Source organism: Equus przewalskii, chromosome 19, assembly GCF_037783145.1.
Source record: "Equus przewalskii isolate Varuska chromosome 19, EquPr2, whole genome shotgun sequence".
Classification (NCBI taxonomy): domain Eukaryota; kingdom Metazoa; phylum Chordata; class Mammalia; order Perissodactyla; family Equidae; genus Equus; species Equus przewalskii.
The window spans coordinates 62,319,991-62,347,080 of NC_091849.1; the positions used below are offsets into that span (position 1 = coordinate 62,319,991).

General features: G+C 38.6%; 1 protein-coding gene across 25 annotated transcripts in view; it reads left to right on the forward strand.

The window, feature by feature from the left end:
* FAM135A (family with sequence similarity 135 member A) overlaps positions 1-27,090 on the forward strand; it is a 112,525-nt gene that overhangs the window by 19,460 nt on the left and 65,975 nt on the right. For all 25 annotated transcript variants that reach the window (XR_011529838.1, XR_011529839.1, XM_070584851.1 and 22 more), the window contains 2 exons: positions 102-217; positions 8,797-8,876. Coding sequence is in view for 18 of the 25 variants with exons in the window: in XM_070584851.1 (XP_070440952.1) it covers positions 141-217; positions 8,797-8,876 (157 nt within the window). In the remaining 7 variants the exon portion in view is untranslated. The remainder of the gene's footprint in view (positions 1-101; positions 218-8,796; positions 8,877-27,090) is intronic.

Genomic DNA, 27,090 nt, shown 5'->3' on the forward strand with positions numbered 1-27,090 from the left:
TGCCTGTGTATCGTCCTCCGCAGTGTGTTTACACATTAGTGTTTTGTAAGTTGGCATTTTTGTTGTGCTTCTCACGATTTTTTTCCCCTTCTTTAACCAAGGTGCTGTTACCAGATTTGTCTTCTGAGTATAAATTAAAAATGACTGAAGTTCAAGCAATGGTAGAATTCTCCGTGGAGCTAAACAAGTTCTACAATGTGGATTTATTTCAGAGAGGGTGTGTATTTTAATGTGAAAATTATATATTTTGCATAAGATAAGATGTACTGTTTTCATTTAAATTTAATTACATGCTTTTTTGTTCCAGCATATGTAAGGAGAACAATGAGCTATATTCAAGTAGTTATTTTCTCAGAGAAATTTTATTCTTAAATAGATATTTGAGAATATTCACATGGATTTGATGATAATGCTGGATATGTTTAACATGTGTTTATGAATTTGTAGAGCATTGAGAGGACCGTAATGAAAATGTATAAGATCTCATTTCTGTTCTTTAAAAGCTTATAGTATATGGGAGAAAGAAAATATATACACAAAACAGGTAGGAATACAAAATGATGGACCTTCAATAGTAAATACAGGCAGCGCTCCAGGAATCAGAACAGAAAGACATGTTTCTGGGTCAGCACGTTAGCAAAGGTGTTTGGGAGGGCCAGGATCAGAGCGTGGTGCGATTCAGCTGGGCAGAGGTAAAGCAAACAGCCCTTTAGAGGAGAGAGCACAGCACAAACCAAGTCTTGGAAATAGGAGTGAAGGTGATATTTAAAGAATATTTGGGAGATTGGATATTCTCTGGGAGAACTGCAGAAGAAAAGATAGTGAAGAAAGGAGAGGTTGTTTGTGAAGGACTTTCATTGTCTGCAGAAGAGTTGATGGACACTAGGGATTTGGGTGGACTTCGATGGTTTCTAAGTAAGGATGAAATTGTCCCTGTGTTACAATAAGCGCTTACTAACATGGTGGAGGCTGCGATGCATTAGACTGACGGTTGTGTAGAAGTAGCAGAAGCATAGGGAACAGTTTAGAGGTGCTTGGAGGAACTCAAGATAGAAACCCAAAGGTGTGTACTAAGAGTGGTAGTAGTGGGCTGTGACTAACAGGAGGAGAACGAGGGAGATTTTCTATTGGTTTTTTTTTTGGCTTAGCCATCTTGTTGAAAAAATAACAACAGCCCTGCCCTACTCTGCTCCATGATGTCTTATCCCTCAGCAGGACAGTCTGGGTTTGTTCTCATGGTAGAGGCAGGAGTCCAAGGAAGAGAGCAGAGGATGCAAGGCCCTTGAATTGGCACACTTGTTACTTCCACTGTGTTCTGTTGGCTAAGCAAGTTACAAGCCCAGGCCAGGAGTCTAGACTGGCGGCTCTTTGGCGAATAAAACTCACTTTAAAACTTTATGGGGTTTCTGTATGTCTGATAAAGTTCTTTCCATGTGCTGAAACCCACACCCGCAACTGTTCTTTGAGATATGACCTCTCTTGATGTAATCACTACAATTTGAGGATCAGAATTCTGTGGGATCATGCCCCTAAACTTTCTAAAAGCCCTTCCGTCAAACTGAGAATGTCTACTTAGACACTGCCTTAATTCCTTTAGAGAGCTTAAGAAAGGGATTTACAGCCACACCCCTGATTTGATCTTTGTCCATGGTGGCATTTTATTTTGAAAAGCTTTAGGTTTCCAAACCGTTTTATTTTCTCTCCCAGTGAGGGCTGGTCTCTCAGTGCTCCCTCCAGATGCTGCTTGTACGATGACCAGTCTTTCTTAGCTCTTCTCTTTCCTGTCAAACTTTAGTGAGGAGCAACCAGTCGACATTTTCAGCATTCTGCCTGGAAATTAGCTTGCTCAATTCCAGAAGTTTCTTAGGTACATTGTTTAACTTCTGAGTTATTGCTGACAGTATGTTTACCAAAAGTTTCATCACTACACATCATGGGTTGCCATTTTTTAAGTCCCCTATAATTTCCTCATTATTTTTCTGGCCTCTATAGTTATTTTGGTCCCAAAGTCAATGCCACATATTTTAAGTTTTTGTTATGGTGCACACGCCTTCTAAGGTACTAATTTCTGTATTAGTTGTTTGTTGCCACAATGATGCAGCTGACAACAAATACAAAGGCTCGGTGGCATCACGGCAGTAAGCATCTATTTTTACTCACAAGTCTGTGGATCAGCTGAATGGTCCTGCTGACGTGGTCCAGCTTGGCTAATCTTTGCTGGGCTCACTCATGAATTCAGTCTACTGGCAGTTTTGCTGGGTGCAAACAGATGTAGAATGGCCTCACCTGGGTGGACTCAGCTCTTGTTTTATGATCTCTCATCCTCTACCTTATTCTCACGGAGGAGGCAGGGTCCAAAGAGAGACAGAAACTATGCAAGAAGACCTTTTAAGATCTAGGCTTGGAACTAGTTCACTGTCATCTCTGCCATGTTGTATTGCCCAGCAGGTCGTGAGGCCAGCCCAGATTAAAGGGGTGGGCAGCTACACTCCACTGCTCAGTGGGAGTTGCATCGCAAGAGGTGTGGATATGAGATGGGTGGAAAAACTGGGGACATTTAAAAAATCCATCTACCAAACACTTGAACGTTTTTTGTTATTAATTTCTATGAAGCATTTGGGGGAGTAAATAGTAGGATTTAATGACTGATTCCATGTGGAGGATGATGCTGGGATGTAAAAAACATTAAAAAATATGTATATAGAGGTATGCTCAGCAAAGAGAAAAATACAGATGAATCAAATAGGGCAGAATCTTTTTAATTGTTGAAAATGGGCAGGGGGTGTATGAGTTCATTGCTCTACTGTTTGCAAATTTGGAATTTTTAATACTAAAAATTTTAAAGGGTAATGCTGAAGTTTTAAATCACCTTGACTTGGACAATATTAGTAATACTGAAATAAGTGAGGAAGTTGGGTGGGATGACTCTTATGGGACGCAAGAGTAGTTCATTTTGATATGTTGAGTTTGAGGTGAGATATGCAAGTGGAGGTAGTTCCTGTGTAATTGGAGGTTTGGAACTGAGATCAGGATTAAGTGAATTATTGTTCCATTTTATTGTCAGCTCTCATAAACAGCATGTGTAATTGCTGCTTTCATTAATTTTCTGTTACTCTGCAGCCTGCTTTCCCCATCCATTGAGGACTTTGGAAGGATATTGGTGTGTTACTGATCTTTCAAAAATCTAATGATCAGAGGGGCCAGCCCCATGACGAAGTCGTTAAAATTCCACATGCTCTGCTCTGGGGGCCCAGGGTTTGCAGGTTCGGATCCCAGGTGCAGACCTACTCCACTCATCAGCTGTGCTGTGGAGGTGTCCCACTTACAAAGTAGAGGAAGACTGGCACAGATGTTAGCTCAGGGCGAATCTTCCTCCAAAAAAAAACTGGCTGAGATAGTGGGCTTTGAGATATAGTTGATTTACTTGATTTTGCTGCAGATTGGTAGCAGACGTCTGAGATGCACCAGTCTGTGTGCCGCTGTTTAAAGAGCACAGCTTTGGAGGAGTAGCAAATGGTTTCTAGAATGGAGCTGCATTTCATTCATTTCAGAAGGAAGCAAATGAACCAGGTATTTCAAATATTTAGAAAACCTGGTAACTTTGACAAAGTGTTACACGTGTGCTGCATATTCTTCAGTAAAGCAAGTGAAATCTTATCAGGCTTTGATTTGTTTCCAGATACATTTGGGCCAGTCACTAATGCAGCATACTGCTGATCACGAGTAATGAGGGGAAGGTTGTTTGGGTGGAAGTGGAAGGAGCGAGAGTAGTTAGACTTGGTTATTTTCTATTTCACGTCTGGGTTACCGTAAAACAGTTTCATTACAGAGCTGTAGCTGCTGCCGCTTTTCCTAGTCGTGCACTGGCACCGGTTCCTCGTCATAAAATGTCCTATTGCAAGGTGAAGAATATATTATGATTTGGAGATAGAGAAGAGCAAGCATATGGATTTAGAAGTTGTTTTCTTTAATTTTAATAACGTTACAAAACCGTGGAGCTTAAATCCTCTTAGGAAAGTCATGTAGAACTCCAGAAGCCAGCTTCCATACAACACAGTTTTTAAAAGCTCTGAACAAAATGACCTTAAATCCCTTCTGTTTATGATTGTAAGGTTGTTAAACTCTTGGAAAGTTTATAGTTTGATTAAGAAGGACTGTCAACCGAAAGAGTCAGAAAATGTCCCGCTGAATTTTTGGATCATTGACATTGATTACAACCTTGGAAAAAATGATCTCTTGTCTATAGTGCCATGTATATGTTGTATAAAGTTCACAAATTGAGGACTTCTGATTAAATAGTGGTGATTGGGGCTCACAAGGAACTACCTCAGGTTTTCTTTAAGACCTTCAAAACTAAAATTGTCCTTTTCTTCAGAAAGATAAGAACTGAGAATACTGTCTAAGTAGTTCATCAGTTTCTCAGCTTTAGACGAATCCACCACTCCATAGTCGGCAAAGTTAGTTTTCTCACTATAATTTACATCAATTATTAGAACATAAAGGTTGCTCTCATTGCATGCCCTACCTCATTCTTTTTACCAATGCCATGGTGCAGGCGGGTCTAACCTGAATCCGCATTTTTCAGACGGAGCACGAGCGTGTTAGGTTCAAGGGGCGAGTAGGTTGTGCCTCTGTAGGAGCCATTTAATTTGGTTTCGGAGGTATGAAAAAAGCAGTTGTGAACATCATAGTTGGCAATGTGGACTCTTCCGTTTTTTGTTCTCACAACCGGAAACTCATTTTGTTTTTGTTTTTGCCATTTTTTGGCTTGAGAAAGGGTGTCTTTGCATCCTTTGAAAAGAGATCGTAATGATGGGTCGTGACAGTCACTGACGAGGTTGACAGTGATTGGCTAGCCCAAGGATTAGCTAGAACTAGCCTTGGACGCACCTTGTTTGAAGTATAAATAGAGGAAATCAAATTAGGAGCTGTAAAAAAAGATCTGTAGAGAAAACAAAAAAAATAGTTTAATGTTACTTAATTAAGTAGAAGAAAATCTTCGCATTAAAGAACAATGTGTTGTTGTGAGAAACGTCTACACGAAAATCCAAGCATACTGACGTGACAAATGCAGCAGAAACCCCCGTGGAAAGAGAAACATGGAACATGGCACTCGGTTTGCCAGAGTGGACCAGCACGTGCCCTCGGGTCAGAAGCAGCTCCACTGCTTTCCGACCTCACTGCGATTGTGTTTGATAATTTCTGCTCTCTTGTCAGCACCTCAATTATTTTATAATGATAGGTTTTTATATTTTATTTGGCAATCTTAGTGGGTTTTTTTAGCAAGAAGTTGTTTCTGAATAACCTAGCCCACCACAGCCTTAAAAAGAAAATGTTTTGGGACGAGCCCAGTGGCGTAGTGGTTAAGTTCGCGCACACTGCTTCGGTGGCCTGGGGTTCACGAGTTCGGGTCCTGGGTGCAGACCTACACACAGCTCTTCAAGCCATGCCATGATGGCATCCCACATACAAAATAGAGGAAGATTTCCACAGATGTTAGCTCAGGGACAGTCTCTTTCAAGCAAAAAGAGGAAGATTGGTAAGGGATGTTAGCTCAGGGCCAATCCTCCTCACCAAAAAAAAGAGGAAAGGTTTTATCCTTTGTTTTTTAAATTTTATCTATTTGACTAAATTATTAATTATTAAATTAACATATGCACATTTTAAAGTTGTTCATTTTTAAATATTTATACCTTCAAGGTACATGGTTCCTGTGCTTCAGAAGTTTGAAATGAAGCATCTGTCAATTGTTTATTCTGAAGCTTTTATATAATTTACCTGTCTATTTAAAAATATCAACGTTTCACTTATCTTTTTTTCCCTAGCACCTAGCCTTGTGCCTGGTGTGTAGGAAATCCTTAATAAGTATTATTATTATGATTATATTATTGCCAGTACTACTTGAGGTTCCTCCCTCTGAGAGGATCGGACTTCCCACTGTGTTGAAGTTAGGCTTGGCTAAGTGGTTTGCTCTCTCTCATGAAATATGAGGGGATTGTTGTAGGCAGCTTTCGAGGGGAAGCTTCTAGGGCCAGTGCGTGTGTCCGCCATAGCGTTGCTCCCTCTGCCCTGAGAACGTACTTCGGAGATGGCTGTGCTGTGTGTGTCAAGGCCCTGGAACAGACATGTCATGGAGGAGACGGGCAACTGGACAGCCAGGCACCAGTTTCACGAGCATGAAATAAACTTTTGAGATCTAGGGGTTGTTTGTAATTGTGCATAACATAAGAAAGCAGACACATTCCTCATGCCATGAGAATTCATTGTCACTGTCCACTTGTTCACTGTCTTTATATACGTAGGTCTTTTTTTTTTTTTTAACATTAGGTCATGGTTCCATTCCTAATCTTTTGATAGTTTTATGCTACCCTTATACTCTGATTTTATCTATTGTGGTTTATGCTTTTTAAGTATTGTTAATTCTTTGCTCTCTGTATTATATCTGCTTAGTTTAGTAATTGTGAGTGAATATTTGTGATAAATCCAATAAAGACATAACAATTTGACTCTGTGTTCAAGTAATGTAAGAACAGTCTTCATTCTTTCTGATTCATTACAAAGGCAGGATCTTTACTTGTTTTCATTTGTTTGTTTTTATTCAGTTTATTTAAACTAAAACTAACCGAAAAATAGGTCACCGATTTCTCCCACCCCACCCCTAGCTTCTGGCAACTACCAGTCTGTTCTCTGTATCTGTGACCTTAGTTTTTTCTTTTTTCTTTTTTTAGATTCCACATATAAGTGAGATTACATGGTATTTGTCTTACTCTGTCTGACTTATTTCATTCAGCATAATGCCCTCAAGGTCCATCCATGTTGTTATAAATGGCAATATTTCATTCTTTTTGTGGCTGAATAATATTCCATTGTATGTGTATACCACAGTTTCTTTATGCGCTCATCCTTTGGTGTACACTTAGGGTGTTTCCGTATCTTGGCTACTGCCAATAATGCTGCAGTGAACATGAGGTGCATATATCTTTTTGAATTAGTGTTTTCATTTTCTTCTGATAAATACTGAGAAGTGGAATTGCTGGATCATGTGATAGTTATATTTTTAATTTTTGAGGAACCTCCATACTGTTTTCCCTAGTGGTTACACAAATTTGCATTCCTAGCAATAGTGCACAAGGGCTTCCTTTTCCCATATCCTCACCAACACTTGTTATTTTTCATCTCTTTGTTAATAGCCATTCTAACAGGTGTGAAGTGATACCTCATTGTGGTTTTGATTTGCATTTCTCTAATAATTAGTGACACTGAGCATCTTTTCATGTAGCTCTTAGCCATCTATATGTCTTCTTTAGAAAAATGTCTATTCAGATCTTCTGCCCATTTTTGATTGGATTATTTGGTTTTTTAGCTTTTCAGTTGTATGAGTTCTTTATATATTTTGGATGTTAACCCCTTATCAGATATATGATTTGCAAATATTTTCTTCTGTTCAGTAAGTTGCCTTTTCATTTTGTTGATGGCTTTGTTTGCTGTGCAGAAATTGCTTAGTTCAATGTAGTCCCACTTGTTTGTTTTTGCTTTTGGTATCAGATTCATAAAATGATCACCAAGACATATGTCAAGGAGCTTACTGCCTACCTTTTCTTCTATTTCACTTAATCTTTAGTTAAAATTCTCAGCACATGGAGTTGAAGAGTTCCTAGGAAACTGCTCACCTCTTGGTCCAAGGCTCTTGCTGATTCCACTTTGATTTTTGTTCCTAGTTATCTCATGTTTTCAAGTTGCCCTCCTCTTAATCTCAACTAATCGTCTCTCTCTGTGGAGTTTTACCATGTCCCTTTAAGGCCAAATCGTGACTTTAAAGTTTCTAAATTTAATTGACTACCCTTTCATTTACTCTTCTTTCATTCTGGCTTTGTGACTTGTTGTGACTTGGCCCTATCTTTTCTTCAAGGGACACACCTGCCTAGAAATAATAATGATAGACGTATTTATGTATTTTAAGCTTTGTATTATTTACAAATTTAATAATTTAAACTACTATCTAGGAGATTATTAAAGAAATATAAACATTATTCAACTTCCCAGGGCACATCTAAACTCATCCTTGATTTAAACATCTCAATTTAGCTTATAGTGATTGTGTGTATGTGTAGATATGTGTCCTCCAGTACATACACAGATGTGCAGTGTAATGATGCTAAAACACAAAGATAATGTTTTTAGCTCATTTTTTTCCCTATTTAAACTGTTATTATTAATGACTGGTAGATTTTTAAATATTATTTATATATGTAGTATCTTTAAATCTTGTAGAATAAGCAAGTGAAAGTATATAAACAGGTAGCTCTGACCTTGAAAAAATGCTGAATTCTTTAAACCATATACATTCTTCATATTTTGTCATTTATAGTATGAAACCAATTTTTAAAAACCACTTATAATTCTCTATTTTCTCAAAATTATGCTTAAGAATAATTTATCTTTATTATTTTTTAAAAGAAAAAAAATGGATAAAACCAAGTTAAGCAGTGAAACACTTAGGTGCCCTACCGACTTCTCGGGTTGCTATGACCTTCTCTCGTTTAAGTAAGAAGTACTGTATGTGTTTCTTGTCTCTCTCTCAGTCATCCATCCCTGCTGTTTTCCCTCTGGGCTTTATGTCGTGCTGGTACTTGATCTGCGGATCTGACATGTCAGTTTCTACTGGTAGTAAATATTATGAGAGACTGATATAAGCAGACCCACTTTATTATTTTAATACATACAGATTTGTATAGAAATTGGAGTCTTGCATATTTTAAAAATATGTTTTGGAATGACGTCTTTGTTTTGCTTTAGTTTTTACCAGATTCGTGCATCTATGAAGATTCCACCGAGAGTTCCCCACAGAGTAGAAGCTCGTTTGTTACATGCAGCAGGTAAGCCAAGGAATACTTTCAACTTGAAAATCTGAAGCAACATTGTAATGGCCAATAAATTACTTTTCATAATTATTTGTATCTTTTTAATTAGAAATAGAAGATATCAAAGATCATCATTATTATACTTCTTATGAGAGTATATATGAGGCCTCAGTAAAACCAGTTTGGTTGTAGGTTCCTTGTCTCCCTCTTAGGTTTCTTACAATGAGCAAATGAAAGAATATATGTGAAATTTCCATGAAAACAAGCAAAAGTAGCGGTGGTATCAGTTATATCATGTAAGATGTAATTTTTAAAAATACACAGTGAATGTGGACACATAATTTGATGTATGATTACAAAGGTGTTTTTTTCCCCTGCCCTCTTCTCCACAAAGCCCCCCAGTACATAGTTGTATATTCTAGCTGTGAGTGCCTCTGTTTGTGCTATGTGGAGCACCACCTCAGCATGGCCTGATGAGCGGTGCTAGGTCTGCGCCCAGGATGTGAACCAGTGAAACCCTGGGCCACCGAAGCAGAGCACATAAACCCAACCACCTGGCCACGGGGCCAGCCCCCTTTTTTTCTTTTTCCTACAAAGGTGTTTTTTTGGTAAAGTCTTATAGTATGCCTTTTGGGAATATTTCTTTAACCACGTTTTTTTTTCTGGGTTAACTACTCTAATTAGAAAACAAAGAGCCAGAAGGCAACATAAGGATGTATAAGTAGATATGTTATCGCAACTCTGTTATTTACTTATTTACTTATATTCTGCAGAGAGATACCAGCATTAAAGTGTTTGAGCCAAGCCTGGTGCCCCCAATGTAATCAGTGGGCATTTTTTCAGCTTTCCTGATACAGCATACTCTGTTTTATTTTATGCAGTTAGGAAATTAAATGGTTAATGAAACATCTAAAGAGTTATCATATATGTCTAATATGAGTTACTGGTTTTCAAAGCATCATGAAATAATAAAATACACCTAACACTAAAGGTATGCTGGACATAATTCAATCCATTTTTGAAATTTGAAGGAAGATGTTCTGGAAATTTGAAGTGTTTAGGGCTATCTTTGTAGCATACTGTGGATACTGAAATGCTGGTTAGTCTTAGGTTTTGATGAGTTGTCCATAATGGAGAGTTTCCTCCAGCTTCCTGAAGACCGTGAGAATGCTCAGGGAGCCCTGTTGCTCATGGCCAAAAACAGGAACATTCTTTCTTTTAGAAAGGAAAAAGTTTTTTCTTCTTGGCCTTGCTTACATGTTAAAGTGTATGTTTGTTGTCAGTAGGTCTTTTCTAAGTCTACTTTCTAGGAAACATAGTGGTTGAAGCAACGAATGTTACGAGATAGACTCGGTGCTTCCTTTTGAACTTCCTTAATCCAGTAAATGTCTTCCTCTGTTGTGTCTCCTCAAGTTGACAGTTGAAAAAACTAGAGAGACTTTCTTTTTTCTGGATTCCCTTTTATTTATTCTTTCAGCTTTATTGAGGAATAATTGACAGATATAATTGTGTATATTTAAATTATACAATGTGATTTGACATAGGTATACATTGTGAAATAATTAGCACAATCAAGATAATTAGCACATCTCTCACCTCACATAATTAACTCTGTGTGTGTCTGTGTGTGTCTGTGTGTGTGTGGTGAGAATGCTTAGGATCTACTCTTAGCAAATTCCAAGGATACAGTACTTTATTATTAACTGTAGTCACCATGTGGTGCATTAGATCCTCAGAACTTATTCATCTTAGAGCTGAGAGTGTGTACCCTTTGATCTACATCTCCCCATTTCTGTCACCCTCCAGCTCCTGTCAGCCACCATTCTACTGTCTGTTGCTCTGAAATCGACTTTTTGTTTTGTTTTGTTATGATGTGTAAGTGATTCCATACACTATTTGTCTTTCTCTGTCTGGCTCTTTCACTTAGCTTAATGCCCTCTAGCTTCATCTATATTGTTGTAAATAGCACAATTTCCAGATTTTTTTATGGCTGAGTAATATTTCATATTGTGTGTGTGTGTGTGTGTGTGTGTGTATGTATATATGTAACACATTTTCTTTATGTCTTCATCTGCTGACAGGTTATTTCCATGTCTCGGCTATTGTGAATAATGTGGCAACAAACGTGGTAGTGCAGATATTCCTGGAGACACTGACTTCATTTCTTTCAAATATGTACCAGGGAGTGGAATTGCTGGATCATATGGTAGTTCTCTATTTAATTTTTTGAGGAACCTCCATACTGTTTGAAGTTTGGAGGAACTTCCATAGTGGAGGAACATATGGAAGTTTGAGGAACTTCCATAGTGGTTGTACCAATTTACATTCCCACCAACAGTGCACAAGGGTTCCCTTTTCTTCACATCCTCACCAACACTTGTTATCTTTTGACTTTTTGATGATAGCCATTCTAACAGATGTGAGATGATATCTATTTGTGGTTTTGGTTTGCTTTCCCTGATGATTAGTGATGGTGAGCATCTTTTCATGTAGCTGTTGGCCATTTGTGTTTCTTCTTTAGAAAAATGTCTATTCAGATTCTCTGTCCATTTTTTAATTGGATTTTTTTATGCTATTGATTGTATGAGTTTTTTAATACTTTGGATATTAACCCCTTATCAGATATGTGATTTGCAAATATTTTCTCCCATTCAGTAGGTTGCCTTTTCATTTTGTTGATTGGTCCTTTGCTGTGTAGAAGGTTTTTAGTTTGGTGTAGTTCCACTTGTTCATTTTTGCCTTTGCTTTTGGTATCAAATCCAAGTAGTCATTAACAAGACTGATGTCAAGGAGCTTTTCTTCTGGGAGTTTTATGGCTCCAGGTCTTACATTTAAGTCTTTAATCCATTTCCACTTAATTTTTGTGAGTGGAATAAGATAGGGGTACAGTTTCAATCATCTGTGTGTGATTATCCAGTTTTCCCAGCATCATTTATTGAAAAGACTATTTTTTCGCCATTATGTGTTCTTGGTCCTTATCAAAGATTAGTTGACCATATCTGTATTGGGTTTATTTCTGGGCTCTATATTCTGTTCCATTGGTCTATGTGCCTGTTTTTATGCCAGAACCATACTGTTTTGATTACTATAGCTTTGTAATATAGTTTGAGAACAGGAAGTATAATGCGTTCAGCTTTGCTCTTTTATTCTTAAGATTGCCCTGGCTAGTCAAGGTCTTTTATGGTCTCGTATGAATTTTAGGATAATTTTTTCTGTTTCTGTGAAAAATGCCATTAGAATTGTGATAGGGATGGTGTTGAATCTGTAGATCACTTGGGGGAGTGTGGACATTTTAACAATATTAATTCTTCCAATCCGGGAACATGGGATATCTTTCCATTTATTTGTGCCTTCTTTAGTTTCTTTCATCAATATCTTACAATTTTCAGCATACAGGTCTTTTATCTCCTTGGTTAAATTTATTCCTAAGTATTTTATGTTTTTAGGGCTATTGTAAATGGGATTGCTTTCTTGATTTCTCTTTTGAATAGTTTCTTATTAGTATATAGAAGTGCAACTGATTTTTGTATGTTGATTTTGTATCCTGCAACTTTACTGAATTCGTTGATTAGTACTGACAGCTTTTTGGTGGAATCTTTAGGGTTTTCTACATATAAAATCATATCATCTGCACGCAGAGATAATTTTATTCTTCCTTTCTTGTTTGGCAAACTGCTGTGGCTAGTACTACTGTGTTGAATAGGAGTGGTGAGAGTGGGCTCCCTTGTCTTGTTCCTGACATTAGAGGAAAGCTTTTAACCTTCCACCATTGAGTATGATGTTAGCTGTGGGCTTGTCATATATGACCTTTATTATGTTGAAGTACATTCCTTCTATGCCTAATTTGTTGAGAGATTTTATCATGAAAGTATTTGAGTTTTGTCAAATGCTTTTTCTGCATTTATTGGAATGATCATATGATTTTTATCCATCATTCTGTTAATGTGCCATATCACATTTATTGATTTGTGTATTTGGAACCACCCTTTTATCCCAGGGCTAAATCCCATTTGATCATAGTGTATGATTCTTTTAATGTGCTCTGGAATTCAGTTTGCTGGTATTTTGTTAAGGGTTTTTGCATCTATGTTCATCAGGGATATTGGCTTGTAATTTTTTTTCTTGTAGTGTCTGTGTCTGGCTTCCATCTCAGGGTAATGCTGGCCTTGTAAAATGAATTTGGGAAGTGTTCCTTCCTGATCAATTTTTGGAAGTTTGAGAAGAATTGGTATTAATTCTTCTTAAATGTTTGATAGAATTCATCAGTGAAGCTGTCTGGTCTTGGGCTTTTATTTTTTTGGAGATTTTTGATTACTGATTCAATCTCCCTACTCATTATTGGTCTATTCACATTTTCTGTTTCTTCATGATTCGGTCTTGGTAAGGTGTATTGTCTCTAGGAATTTATCTGGTTATTTCTAGGTTATTTGTTGGTGTATAATTGTTTATCATAGTCTCTTATCCTTTGTATTTCTGTGGTGTTAGTTGTAATTTCTTCTCTTTCATTTATAATTTTATTTGTCATCTCTTTTTTTCTTAGTCTAGCTAAAGGTTTGTTTTTGTTTATCTTTTAAAAAAAACAGCTCTTAGTTTTGTTCATCTTTTTTATTGTTTTTCTTATCTCTGTTTCATTCATTTGCGCTCTGATCTTTGTTATTCCCTTCCTTGTGCTAACTTTGGGCTTAGTTTGTTCCTTTGCTAGTTCCTTAGGTTATGAGATCTTTCTAGGTCATTTGTATGGCAGAAATATTACATGTAATTAATATCATTTATGAAATAATGTTATTTTGACATTATGACAAGTAAGTATTTCAGAAATACCCAAATAGAGTACCTTTTTTTAAATGCCTTTTCCTGGGCACTGTGGTTTTGGTTTTTATTAGTTATAAGTCCAGATTTAGTCATTGTTGCTACCAGTTTAGTTTCTAGTTTCTGATACTATGAACTGTGTTTTATTGACTATGACCTGTCAGTGATCTGATAGTTTACTAGTGTATGGAAAGGAAGTATCTTTTAAAAATAAGATGTTGGGGCCCGGCCTGGTGGCGCAGCGGTTAAGTGCACACATTCCGCTTCTCGGCGGCCCGGGGTTCACTGGTTTGAATCCCGGGTGCGGACATGGCACCGCTTGGCTGAAAGCCATGCTGTGGTAGGCATCCCACGTATAAAGTAGAGGAAGATGGGCATGGGTGTTTGCTCAGGGCCAGTCTTCCTCAGCAAAAAGAGGAGGATTGGCAGTAGTTATCTCAGGGCTGATCCTCCTCAAAATAAATAAATAAATAAATTGTTTATGGCAGACACCAGTATTTAAAAGAGAAGCCTGGGCTTAGAAAACAGTAGACTTCCATAATATATAATTTTAGCTTATATGTGAAAACATTATTTATGTATGTATTTTTATAGCATTGTACCGGAACATTTTTAAGATGTTGCATGCTTTTTAATTAAATTATCGCAGCAAAAATGGCAAACATAATAACTAGATTTTGGACAGAAGAAGAAAAAGATATATAAAATTTCTCTCATACTTTTTTCTTACTCTTTCAAGACAGCAAACTTTTGTCTGTCATGTCTAAAATATAATACCTAATATGATTTCCCAGGATCTTTTTTTATTCCAAATGTCATATTGATGTGTTTTATTTTTTCTAATTTAGAGTATCTTATTTTTCTTATTTGTGGTACACAAAAAATTACACAATGTTTTAGAAATAAAGGGACCCTAAACAAATTGTGAGATGTGCCCCTTTCACTGCCCGGTACCATTTCCAGCATGACTCCCTTTTGTGTGTGTGGTGCTCCACAGCTTTTGAATCTTGTGTCGTCCTCTGAACACCTCTGTGGTAACATACATCTGGCATCCCCCCTGGTTTTCCTGCCAGTGTGCCCCAGAGTAGCCTGTCGTGTTCCATGTTCAAGTTCACATGGAAATTGTAGAGGGCAGCGATTGCTGGGGGGTGGCGATGCAGCAGAGGCTCACAGGTGTCGTAGATGCAAAATGATGCTCTCATGTCCACAGGAGTTTCCTCACCAGCAATCTGAAAGAAAGAGCCAAGGAGGCAGCCAGTTTATTCCAGTCTTTTGAGATATCGATTCTGTTCTCTTTTTATGTTCTCCCTCTCCCAAGATTTATTTCATTTTAAAATAGTATTTAGGAGTTCCTGGAGTGTGTACCTTTTTAACATTAATAAATTTGTTAGGAAAAAGTATCCTTCCAAAATTTTCTGCCTCCAGAAATTACTCCTATGTATTTGGCTGACTTTGTTTTAATAAATACATGATTCTTGATTTCTAAATTCTAAATTTCATCTAAAAAGGATGAAATTTCTAAATTCATCCTTGATAACATAAATATATTTATATAAGGTAGTTTTCCTTTGTCCCCTGTGTTAATCCTCTTTTTACTTCTGTTCCTTAAAAATTCACTTTTCTTCTAAGGGCTGGGATTTTCTCTATACTTTTTATTTTATACCCTATTTTTCTCCTAACTTTGACTTATATTTTCATCTCAAGAGCTTTTCTTTCCAATACTGTTTTACCATAATTCCTATACCTTGTGTATATTTCTGAAAAAGTTTTAGGAAGAAGAGAGAAGATAATTATTTTGTCTGTGAGTTGCAGTAGGGCAGGTTAGATGTGGTGGGAATTAGATGGTGTTATACAGCTTATTGCCACACATTTAAATTATTTCCAGCGTGAGATTGTGCTGACAGGGAGAGGCTTGAGTCAGGAAATAGCTGTCATCTGCAGTAACATCGGTCATGAAAGACAATGAGTGTTTATGGAGCTGTTGAAAATTGGTTAATAGGAAAGCATTCAGAGACGTCTACAACAGAGGAGTCATTGCTGGTTGTAGGAAGCTGGCCCCAGTTTGAAATGTTAGAGGACTGTGTACAGAGTTGATTAAAAGTTCAAATGACAGCTCTCCATTTCTAATAGTGATAGTATTTTTTAAAAAGAAACATACATTATTTTATTAGCTTTTTAATATCCATCCATCCCTTTTTTCTGAAAAGAATAATTTTATACAAATAATATAGGCAAATAGTTAAAAGGTCTATTAATCCAGAAAGATTTGTAGTGAAAACCGTAGCTCACTCTCTAGATGCATCCACCTTTAACTATCTCTCTAGGCCTAATGGTTTCCTCCATAGAGACGTTTTCACTTCCTGTTGTGATAAATGACAGTTTATCTTGCACTACTTCCTACCTCCCTCTTCCCCTACTTTTTAAAAGAGATACCGTTATTCCCAGATCTTTCTTTGACCATTACTGTAGCTTCAAAAAATATGTTTAAAGCTCCATTTCCTATTTCAGCAAGTATGACAGACCTCTTATTTTGTAAAAGAAGCATATAAGCAATCTTGCCTCTTCTTTGAAATTTTCTCTTTCCCTCCACCTCCCAACCCTTTAGATATACCCTTTGTTTTGTATTACTGAGGTTGCTAACATTCATATTCTGTTTTGTGAATGTAGTTAAGTATTATGTGCTTTGTCTATGGTTTGATTCCAAAAGTTGAAAACAAGTAAACAGCATTTTCATTGTTATGGTAACACAAGAGGAAAAGGGTTTATAAAATTGAAATGACTCTCCATCATAAAGAAGGAAGATCTTGTGGCTGGTCCCGTGGCCGAATGGTTAAGTTCACACCCTTTGCTTCAGCGGCCCCGGGTTTCGCCGGTCCGGATCCTGGGCACGGACATGGCACTGCTCATCAGGTCATGCTGAGGCGGCGTCCCACATGCCACAACTAGAAGGACCCACAACTACAATATACAACTATGTAGTGGGGGGATTTGGGGAGAAAAAGCAGAAAATAAAAAAGATTGGCAACAGTTGTTAGCTCGGGTGCCAGTCCTTAGAAAAGAAAAAAAAAGAAGGAAGATCTTAAGTTTCTGGCAAGACATAGCAAATCCACTTACTGTTTTGGTATTGATTTGGGTCACTTGTGATACCAAGGCAGCTATACCTTAGGTGTTTTAGCAGCTGTAGATTCAAAGACACAGCTCTGTTGTAGTTAACACAGTCGTAACTTGGAATCAGGATACCAACTTCCTTCTAAGTTACCTCGGAAAACTCACTTAACCTCTTTGAGCCTCAGTTTCTTATCTGTGAAATGGGTTACCTGCTTTACAAGGCTGTCATGCGTTAAGTAAGTGAAAGTTCAAACTCCAAAGGGCTGTATACATTGAAGTATTATTGGGCTGCTAGTAATATAAGAAAGAATGTGAAGCAGTCGAGTTTTGACTCATTTACTGTGCTATTTGTGAACTATTTATGGTCGTAAGGAGCTGAAACTTATAGTAAAGTTTATTTGATGTTTTCCTATGATTTATATAATTTCTATTATGCAGCGTAGTAATTAAGTACATGGGATAACATCTCGTGTAAATATATAAACTAAAAATTTTTAAATTAATAAAACCATTTCTGGGATAAGAAGTGTGAACTAGGATGGGCAGCAACAAGGGAAACTGAAGGAAGGAGAAGAGTTCACAAAGACCCCTGAATCTGTAACTTATCAAAGAAGTCCAGGTACCTGGGCTTGCATTTCTGTGCTTGTAAAACTAGTTTAGTGTGGAGAAAGTGTTTGAGTTTGGCTATAGTTTCAAGTCTTGTTCTGCCACTTACTAGCTGGATGGTCTTAAGCAAATTATTCGGTTTCTCTGAGCCTTTCCTAATCAGTGAAATGGAAATAATCCCTGTCGTACAGTGTGTTTGTGAAAATTAAATGAGAAAATTGAGTAAAGAGACCTGGTATAGTGCTTAGTAAATAAGTTTTTAAGAATTAGCCTTACTTGTATGCAGGATAGCTGATTGATGTGGTTTAACCTTTTTATGCTTCCTTTGGGTCTTTTCTTCCCCAATGAGACAGCTGTTCCCTACTAGTGTAGGAGTTCTGTGATATGTGTAAGAGTGAACTGCACACATATGTTTGAACTAATTTATCAGTGTGACATAGAAGACCAAGCACAGGCTTTGGAGCAAATGCAATGGCATTTACTTCCTGAGCAAATTATGTAAGTTATCAGAGCCTTGGTATCTATAAAATGGATATATTAATCCCTGCCCTCTAAGACTGCCTAACAGATTAGGAACAATGTATGTAAAGTGCAGTGCCTGGCACTTAGATGGTAGCTAGCAACAGTAGTGATAAGACTGTGATTTCTTGTCTTATTTTTTTTAGTGAATAAATTTGACATATAACATTGTGTAAATTTAAAGTGTACAATGTGTTACTTTGACACATTTGTATATTGTAATATGATTGCTGTTGTAGCAGTACTTATCCCATTACATAATTACGGTCCAGTATTGTCTGTGTTATACTGTGCTTTAGGTCTCTGTGGCTCGTTCACTACTCATTGCAAGTCCGTACCCTTAAACATCAGTCTTATCCCATTACATAATTACGGTCCAGTATTGTCTGTGTTACACTGTGCTTTAGATCTCTGTGGCGCATTCACTTCTCATTGCAAGTTTGTGCCCTTAAACATCAGTCTTCTCCCTCACCCCCATTCCCTGTTAACCACCATTTTTTACTCTCTGTTTTTTATGAGTTTGACCTTTTTTGATTGTACATAAAAGTGATATCATACAGTATTGTCTTTCTCTGTCTAACTTACCTAAGTTAGCGTAATGTGCTCAAAGTGAATCCATGTTGTCACATATGGCAGGATTTCCTTCTTTCTCATGGCTGAATAATATTCCATTGTATGTGTATACCACATCTTTTTTCTTTTTCTTTTGAGGAAGATTAGCCCTGAGCTAACTGCTGCCAATTCTCCTCTTTTTGCCGAGGAAGACTGGCCCTGAGCTAACATCCATGCCAATCTTCCTCTACTTTATATGTGGGATGCCTGCCACAGCATGGCTTGCCGGGCGGTGCCATGTCTGCACCCGGGATCCAAACCGGTGAACCCTGGGCATCTGGAGAGGAACATGTGAACTTAACCACTGCACCACTGGGCTGGCCCCATATACCACATCTTTTTTATCCATTCGTCCATCGATGGACACTTAGGTTGCTTCCATAATCTTGGCTGTTGTGAATAACACTGCAGTAAACATAGGAGTGTGTATATCTCTTTGAAATCTTGTTTTCATTTCCTTTGGGTGTATACCCAGAAGTAGAATAGCTGGATCATATGGCAGATCTATTTTTAGTTTTTTGAGGAACTTCCGTATAGTTTTCCATGGTGGCTGGAGCAATTTACATTCCCACCAACAGTGTATAAGGATTCCCTTTTCACCACATCCTCGCCAGCACTTGTTATCTCTTGTCTTCTTGAAGATAGCCATTCTAACAGGTGTGAGGTGATATCTCATTATGGTTTTGATTTGCATTTCCCTGATGATTAGTGATGTTGAACTTCTTTTCATGTGCCTATTGGCCATTTTGATGTTCTTTTTGGAAAAATATCTATTTAGTTCTTCTGCAAGACTGCTATTTATGAGGAGAAAGAAAAGGAAATTGCACAAAAATTCAAACAATAATGTGTGGGGAAGGTCTTATTACTAAAAAAATATATTCTCCACTTTGAGAGATGCTTCACAACTAGATAAGCATTTGGACTAATAAGAAATCAACGCTGGTTGAACAAAGAAGAAATTTCCAGTTATTTGTATTTGATTGACCAGGGTTTTTCTAAGGCCATCTGTTCTTTATGTGTATGTGTACTCCATTCTTCTTCCTACTCACCACCGCGTGCTTTTATACAGGTGATAGCGGTTAAAAAACTTAATATGAAGACAAAAGGGAGGCTGGAATTAAGGACTAGTTATCAAGGTAAGGAAGGGTTGGCCCAATTGCTTTGCCTGGGCCACTTGTAATAAAGCCTTGAATATTTTGAAGTGCTGCCAGAAGAACTCTCTCTTTCTCCCCTCCTAGTTGTCTTCTTAAATATTGCCCAGCCACCAACTTTCCAGGGTCTGCCTTTGAGAGCCGCTGAAATGTGATCGTTTTGCTGAATTGTCAGGCTTGTTCATGATCTGACCCTATTCTACGCGTCTGACTTTGTTTCCCACCGTTCTCCCTGTGGAGTCTATGGAGCCACTTCCAATTTCTCAGAGTTGATGGGCTCTCACTTACCTCGTGTTCCATGCCTGTTGTCCCCTCATTATCTCCTTCGTTAAGCCATAGAGGCCTCCCATAGCAGTTAGAAGTCTGCCGCCGTGTTGTCATAGCACTGCCTATGTACCTCCTTCAGCTCTTATCATCTTAGAATTTTTTTCCTCAGAAATGGAATTCTAATATAATCATACATTAAGAATCATTGAAGAAGACTGCTTTAAGAAAACTGAGGAAAGTTTAAAGAAATATAAAGCTAGAGGCAATTCATATTATCTCACTAATCCATTACTGTTATCAGCAATTGAATAATCTCAACAACCATGAATGGAAAACCAAGCACAGAGTTAGATCTTACAGTAAACTTTGCATAGATCGTGAAGCTTGAGTCCATTTGACATCACAAGCCTCCATTTTGCTTTCCCTAGATTCAACAGCTTCCTTCTGTCACTGCCATTACTTGTCTTTTTACCTGGCGTAAGTGGTAGTGATCATTACATGGCCATCTGCTTTGGCCTCCTGAAGTGGGGGTTAGGAGATTATTGCATTGTACTGCAGATGTTTCCCTGAATGCTTCTGTCCAAACTAAATTGGGAACTCTGAAGGCGGGAGTAGTGTTCTTATTTATCTTCATATCTCTTAGTTCCTGATATTTTAGAGGCTTAATAACTTATCGTTGAATGAATGCTCACTTCTTTGCACAATAAATAAGAGATACCAATGCTAGCTGCTTAACCAAAGGAAACGGAAATGTAGAAAGATAGCAATAGGAATGAAGTATAAATTATCAGGCTTAATGTAAGTGTTTGTAGACCTCTATCAAAGGTCTCTAAGAGTAGATCTGATCTCTGGGTTGGCAGATAACTGAAAGGCCAAGTGAAAATAGTCATTTCAACTAGGAAATACGGCACTAAATTAAGGAGTTAGATAGATGAAGGCTCATTTATTCAATAAATACTTGCTAGGTGCTTATTATGTGGAAGACATAGTGCTCACTCCTAAGTTAAAGCAATGAAGAAGATTTTTGTGACTCCTAACCTCAAGATGGAGGTTATCATCTGGTAAATATTAAGAAGCAGAGAGGGTTTCAGATTCAAGACGGTGAGCTGAGTATACACATATGTTTGGGTCGTCTTGTTTCCAAGACTCCTTGGTAATAGCAATACAGAAGTGCAAAAAGGAATAATAGAAAAACATTTCACTCAGGTTTTGAAGGACAGAAAACAGAAGTGGGAGCTGAACTGCCCTTTGGGACACCTTCCCCAGGGATTTCAGGCAGGCACAGCAGATGAAGGGATGTGAGGGGCCCTGAAAACAGGAATGCATTAAAGGTCTGTCACCGGCTCAGCCGTGTCAGTTGGGTGCCCCAGGCCCAAGTGCAGAATTCAGGAAGGTTAGTGTCTACTTTAGGACAAAACCCCCAGCGCTCTTCTCTAAATAAACTGCTATGAGGTATTCACACTCCAAAGTAAAGCACTCGTGTGTGTGTGTGTGTGTGGTAAAAAGCACATAACTTGAAATCCACCCTCTTAACAAACGTGTGAGTGGGCAGTACAGTGGTGTCAGTTATGCACGTTGGTGTGCGGCAGATCTCTAGGACTGCTTCGCCCTGTGCCACTGAACAGCAGCTCCTCATTTCCCCTTCCTCCTGCCCCGTGGCAACCACCGTTCTACTTTCTGCTTCCATGCGCTTGACTACTTTAGAATAACCTTGCTTAAGTAGAATCTTGCAGTGTTTGACCTATTTCACTTAGCATAAGTCGTCATGGCTCATCCATGTTGTAGCATATGACAGGATTTCCTTCCTTTTTAAGGCTGGAAATATTCCATCATAAACCTCATCTTCTTTATCCATTCGTCCATCAATGGACATTTAGGTTGTTTCCATCTCTTGGCTGTTGTAAATAATGCTGCAGTGCACATGGGGGTTGCAGACACATCTTCAGGATCCTGTTTTCAATTCTTTTGGATAAATACCCCGAAGTGGGATTGCTGGATCATATGGTCATTTTATTTTTAATTTTTGGAGGAACTTCACTACTCTTTTCCACAGTGGCTACACCATTTTACATTGCCACCGGCAGTGTACACGGGTTCCGATTTCTCCACAGGTGCTGACCATGTACATAGTACTGTATGAACTAAGAAACATGAGACATGGACCTTGCCTTCTTGAGGTTTCTGTTCCTTCCTCCTGAAATTCTCTTTCTTTCCATTCTCATTTGACTAACTTTTTTATGGTATTTCAACTCAGATGCTTTATTGTCAACAAAGCCTTTCCTGACCCCACAGACTAGCTTCACCCTCCTGTTTGACCTGCCGCACCACTCTGTCCTCCTCCGTAACACTTAGTGCAGGTGTAGTTTACAGAATTAGATGAGGGCAGGGAACCTGTTGGGTTTTTTGTTTGGTTTGGTTTGATCTACTTAGCTTAGAACAATGGATGGCACAGAGTGCCTGTACAATAAATATTTAAAATTTTGTTGTGAACTGTATCATACATTTTTGAAGGTCATATAAAACATTATTTTATTAAATAATAAAGTGATCACCCAGGTACCCAACCCTTCATTTAAGAAATAGAACATTGCTAGCACCATAAACGCCTCCTGTGTACCTTCCTGACTTTTGTGTTAATCATTCTTTTGCTTTCTTCATTATTGTTTTATCACCTATGAATGTATCCCAAGGAAGTATCTGGTTGAGTTTGGAAAAACTGAGCAGCAAGAACAAGCCCAGTTGTATAAGAAAGCTCCAGTATCACTACAATTAAAATAAGGTTATCAGAAGAAAAACATCTTTCTGGGTTATAGTACGTCTGTGTACTTGAGAGGTTTCAAGACCTCCTTTGGGGAAGTTATTGGGCAAGGGCAAGAGTCAGTTGTGTGAAACTTAAAGCCCCCCACGTTCAGGGCTTCCGGCAAGGTTGTCATGTGATGAAGTATTGGATGTCCAACATATGGGGTAGGCTGATTTGCATCTAAACTTACCATTCAACTTTCCTTCCTTCAACTCTCAGGTCTAGGTCGAAGCAGAAAACTTCTGTGAGGTGGAAAGACTGCCCTCGTGTGTCTAGGCATTAGGGCAGGAACTTCATCAGTACACCCTCAAACAAATCAAGTACGGTAAAGAATTTGGCCAAACTTTTAGTCTGTCCCTTAGGTTAAAAAATGGTACCATGGCAGCAAAGATCTTTCAGACAGCAGACCTCAATGTATGCATCTGTTGAGGCACGCCAGGCCAGTCTGTATTCCTCCCCCTCTGTGTCTGAGGCAGAGGATCTCTTTGGGTCTTCCCTCACCTTCTTCCTAGGGATTCCCTTCTTCTCTCTTCTGCATTGGATCTCTGGTTTCCTAACACCTACTTTCCTTTCTCAGTTTATGCTGTTATTTTGGTGGACCCTTTCTCCAATATCTTGCTGAGAAAAATGACATAGGAAATAAATATTTTGCAACCGTCAATGTCTAAAACTGTCTTTCTTCTAGTCTTATACTTGTTTGAAAGTTGAGCCAAGTATAGAATTCTAGGTTGGAACTCTTTTTCCTTCAGAATTTTGGAAGTACTGCTTCATTGTCTTTGGGTTTGCAGCATTGCTGCTGAGAGTTCCAAAGCTGCTCTGATTGCTCATCCTTCCTAGGTGACCCTTTCCCCTCTTAGGAATCTTGTAGAATCCCTTTGTTTCTAGTGTTCTGATGGCACATGATGACCCTCAGGTCTCTCTGCATGCTCATTGGGCCCTGTAATCTGGAGACACATGTACTTCAGTTCTGGGACGTTTTATGTTGTTAATGATTTTCTCCCATCTGTTTTCTCTATTCTTTCTTTCTGGAACTTCTTTTATTTAGATGGTGGATCATCTTTACTAGATCTCTTAATTTTTAGTGTTTCCTCTCCTTGTTTCCATTTGTCTTTTGCATACTCACTGGGTCATTTCTTCACCTTTAAAACCCATCTTTTAAGCTTTTTGCTTTTCTCTGTCTCTCCCTCTCTCTTTCTCCCTCTTCTCTTTCTATTCCTTCCTCCCTCTCATCCCTTCCCTTTTTCTTTTAAAATCCAAGTGCTCTTTTGTTCCCTGAGTATTCCTTTGTTATAGCAACATTTTTCTTGTTTCCTGAATGCACTTTTTTCCAAGAACAGTAGGATTTTTTTTTCAGTTTTATTTTTCTCTACAAGTTGCTTTTTTCCTCTTGTTTTGATCTCTGACTTGCGCATTAGACACTTTCCTCGGGTGTCTGATGGTCCTCAGTTATCTATGCATGAAGGAAAGGCGGGCTGAATGGAAGTTCTGAGAGCATACGTGGGCCTTGTCTCTCTGGGCTGTGCATTAGGGTCGTCTTAGTGAGCTGTTTGCTAGGCAGTCTTTGAAGTCAGTATCTGTAGCTCTTATCTGTTACGGTAGATCTACATAATAGATCTGTTGTAGATCTGTTGGGTTGGTCAGATTCCGCATGTCAAGAACCGTGAAGAATCTGATATTTTATCTTATGTATTGTTGAAAATAGTTCTCCATGGTTTCTCACACTTCTGTATCTCTTGTGAGCAGAGACACTGACAGATTTCTGTTGCAGACTATCTTTTTAAGGATGTTTGTATTTTGAAGAGCTATGCATAGTATAGACAGCTTCTCTGTCTGGAGCAGAAAGTAGATATGTCTGCTGTCCAGCATAGTAAAGATAATGTCTTCCTCCAGTTCAGAGGTTAGGCAGGTTTCTTATAGCCCCTTACAAAAGATTGAAGTTTCCTAAGCATAGAGTTCCTCGATAGTGACCAAAACACTCTGCATGCATAGCATCCCCCTGGGCCTGCCTCCACGTCACCCCCATAAGACTTAGGGAAGTGAGGCCGAGAGCAACCGATGAGAACATGGAGTTCATGCTGTTTGCTGTGCCATGAGTAATAAAGTCCTGTGACCCAGGAGTCTTGTGTCTTCTGCCAGCATCCATGACACTGTGGCAGGCTGGCTTGTTAGCATGCAGATAGGGTAAAATCTTGCACACTTCACGGTTCTTGAAATGCCAGAGAAGACTCTGGTGTCTTTCTTTCCTGGGGAGTAAGAATCTAACTGCCAGCCTTCTGGGAGCCCAGCAAAGGAAGAGTTCTGCGAGTCTGTGCTCAGTATTCAGGAATGTGTCCATATGCCTGTGCTCATCTGCACATGCTCTCAGTTCTGCAGGTGACTTCCAGCTCAGAGGGCCTCTGCTTATCCTCTCCAGTGAATAAACCTCCAGACTCCTACTAAGGTGAAGGAGGGACAGCAGCCTAGTGGCATGTAGTAGAGTCACTTAGTAACCGTCTCAGTTATCAGATTGACTGTCACGGTATCACAGTGCTTGTGTTCAAGTCACCCTTATTTTACTTAGTAATGGCCCCAAAGCACAAGAATAGTGATGCTGGCAATTCAGATATGCCAAAGAGAAGCCTAAAATGCTTCCTTTAAGTGAAAAGGTAAAAGTTCTCCACCTAATAAGGAAAGAAAAATAATTGTATGCTGAGATCTATGGTAACTTTTATTACAGTATATTGTTATAATTGTTCTATTTTATTATGTTATTGCTATTAACCTCTTACTATGTCTAATTTATAAATTAAACTTTATCGTGGGTGTATATGTATAGGAAAAAACATAGTATCTATAGGATTCAGTGCTATCCATAGTTTCAGGCATCCACTAGGAGTCTTGGAATGTATTCCCTGCAGATAAGGGGGACAACTTTATGTGTTTTCTCCAAACAAGAATATTCTTGTTTATAACCCCATTAAAACCATCACAATCAAGAAGATAACATTGATACATTACTTCCATCTTATCCGCAGACCCATTCAAGTTTTGCTAGTTGTCCCAATAAATTTCTTTATAGCAGAATGATCCAGTTCAGAATCATGCATTGTAATTAGTAATGTCTTTCATCTCCTTTGTTGTGGAACAGTTCCTCAGCCTTTCCTTGACTTTCATGACCCTGACACTTTTGAAGACTATAATCCTGTTAATTTGTAGAATGTCCTTCAGTTTCTGTTGATCTGTGATTTCCTGATGATTAGATAGAGATATCTCAGAAGTGATGCTGTGTTCTTCTTATTATGTCCTGTTAGGTGGCACATGATTTCTATTTGTCCCATTACTGATGATGTTAAGTTGGGTCATTTGACTAAGTCTTTGTCATTCTTCTTCACTGTAAAGTTACTCTTTTCCCCTTCAAAATTCTGATTTTTTTCACTCATTTATTTATTTCTATCAGTATGGACTTAATGGGTTTCTTTTTGATTTAATGGCTGGTAATCCATTACTATAATAATTTATTTTGATTCTCAGTTCATCCCAGATATGACCAGGGATGGCCTCTTCTAGCCAGCTTCTAGGTCCTTTTGTTGTGTCCCTCATTGTTTTAGCACTTCCTTACTGTCTTGTGTGAAAAGATGGTCCAAACTTGTTTTGTCCTGTCTGTGCTCCAGCTCTGCAGTCAACCATTTCTCCAAAAGCCCTGATTCCTTTTGGTGGAGAATAATTAGAAACCAGTACTTGGGGCCTTGTTGCTCCCAGGCCCTTTGAGTGGATAGAGCTAGTGAGTACGTGTATGTACACAGTATGTATTTACACATATATATACAGATTTACACTTGTCTTTATCTAAATATGTAGTGAAAACTGTGAGTTCACATCAGTATTTCTCATTTCAACCAGTACCACAAGATTCATTTTACATTTGTATCTCCTTTCCATATGTGCACATCCTTTCTCTCAAAAGTTTCAGTAGGAAACCTGACTCATTAATATATTTTCTTATGTGATGAGTCCCGTATAGGTGCCAGTCTCTTGTCACTGCACCCTCTCCCTCAAGGATGCTCTCCTTACACCTCTTGGGCCTAAGCAACTCCTGCCAGGTCACTCCCTGACGTGGACACCCTCCTCACCCCATGTGGACTTGCTGAGTCCTTGTGCCAGGAGCTGCTTCTGCAGGGACATCCTCCTCACCTTGTGGGGGCTCCGTTAGAGTGTGTCAGGCTGCTGCCCACCACCCTCACCCCACGTGGAAGTTTTCCTCATCCTTTCTGGACTCCTGCACCCTGCACCAGGCTGCCCCCTTCAGGGACTCCCTTCTCACCTAATTTGGGTCCAGCCCCCTTCGTGGGTTCTGACTCTTCATTCCAGGCTGCCCTCC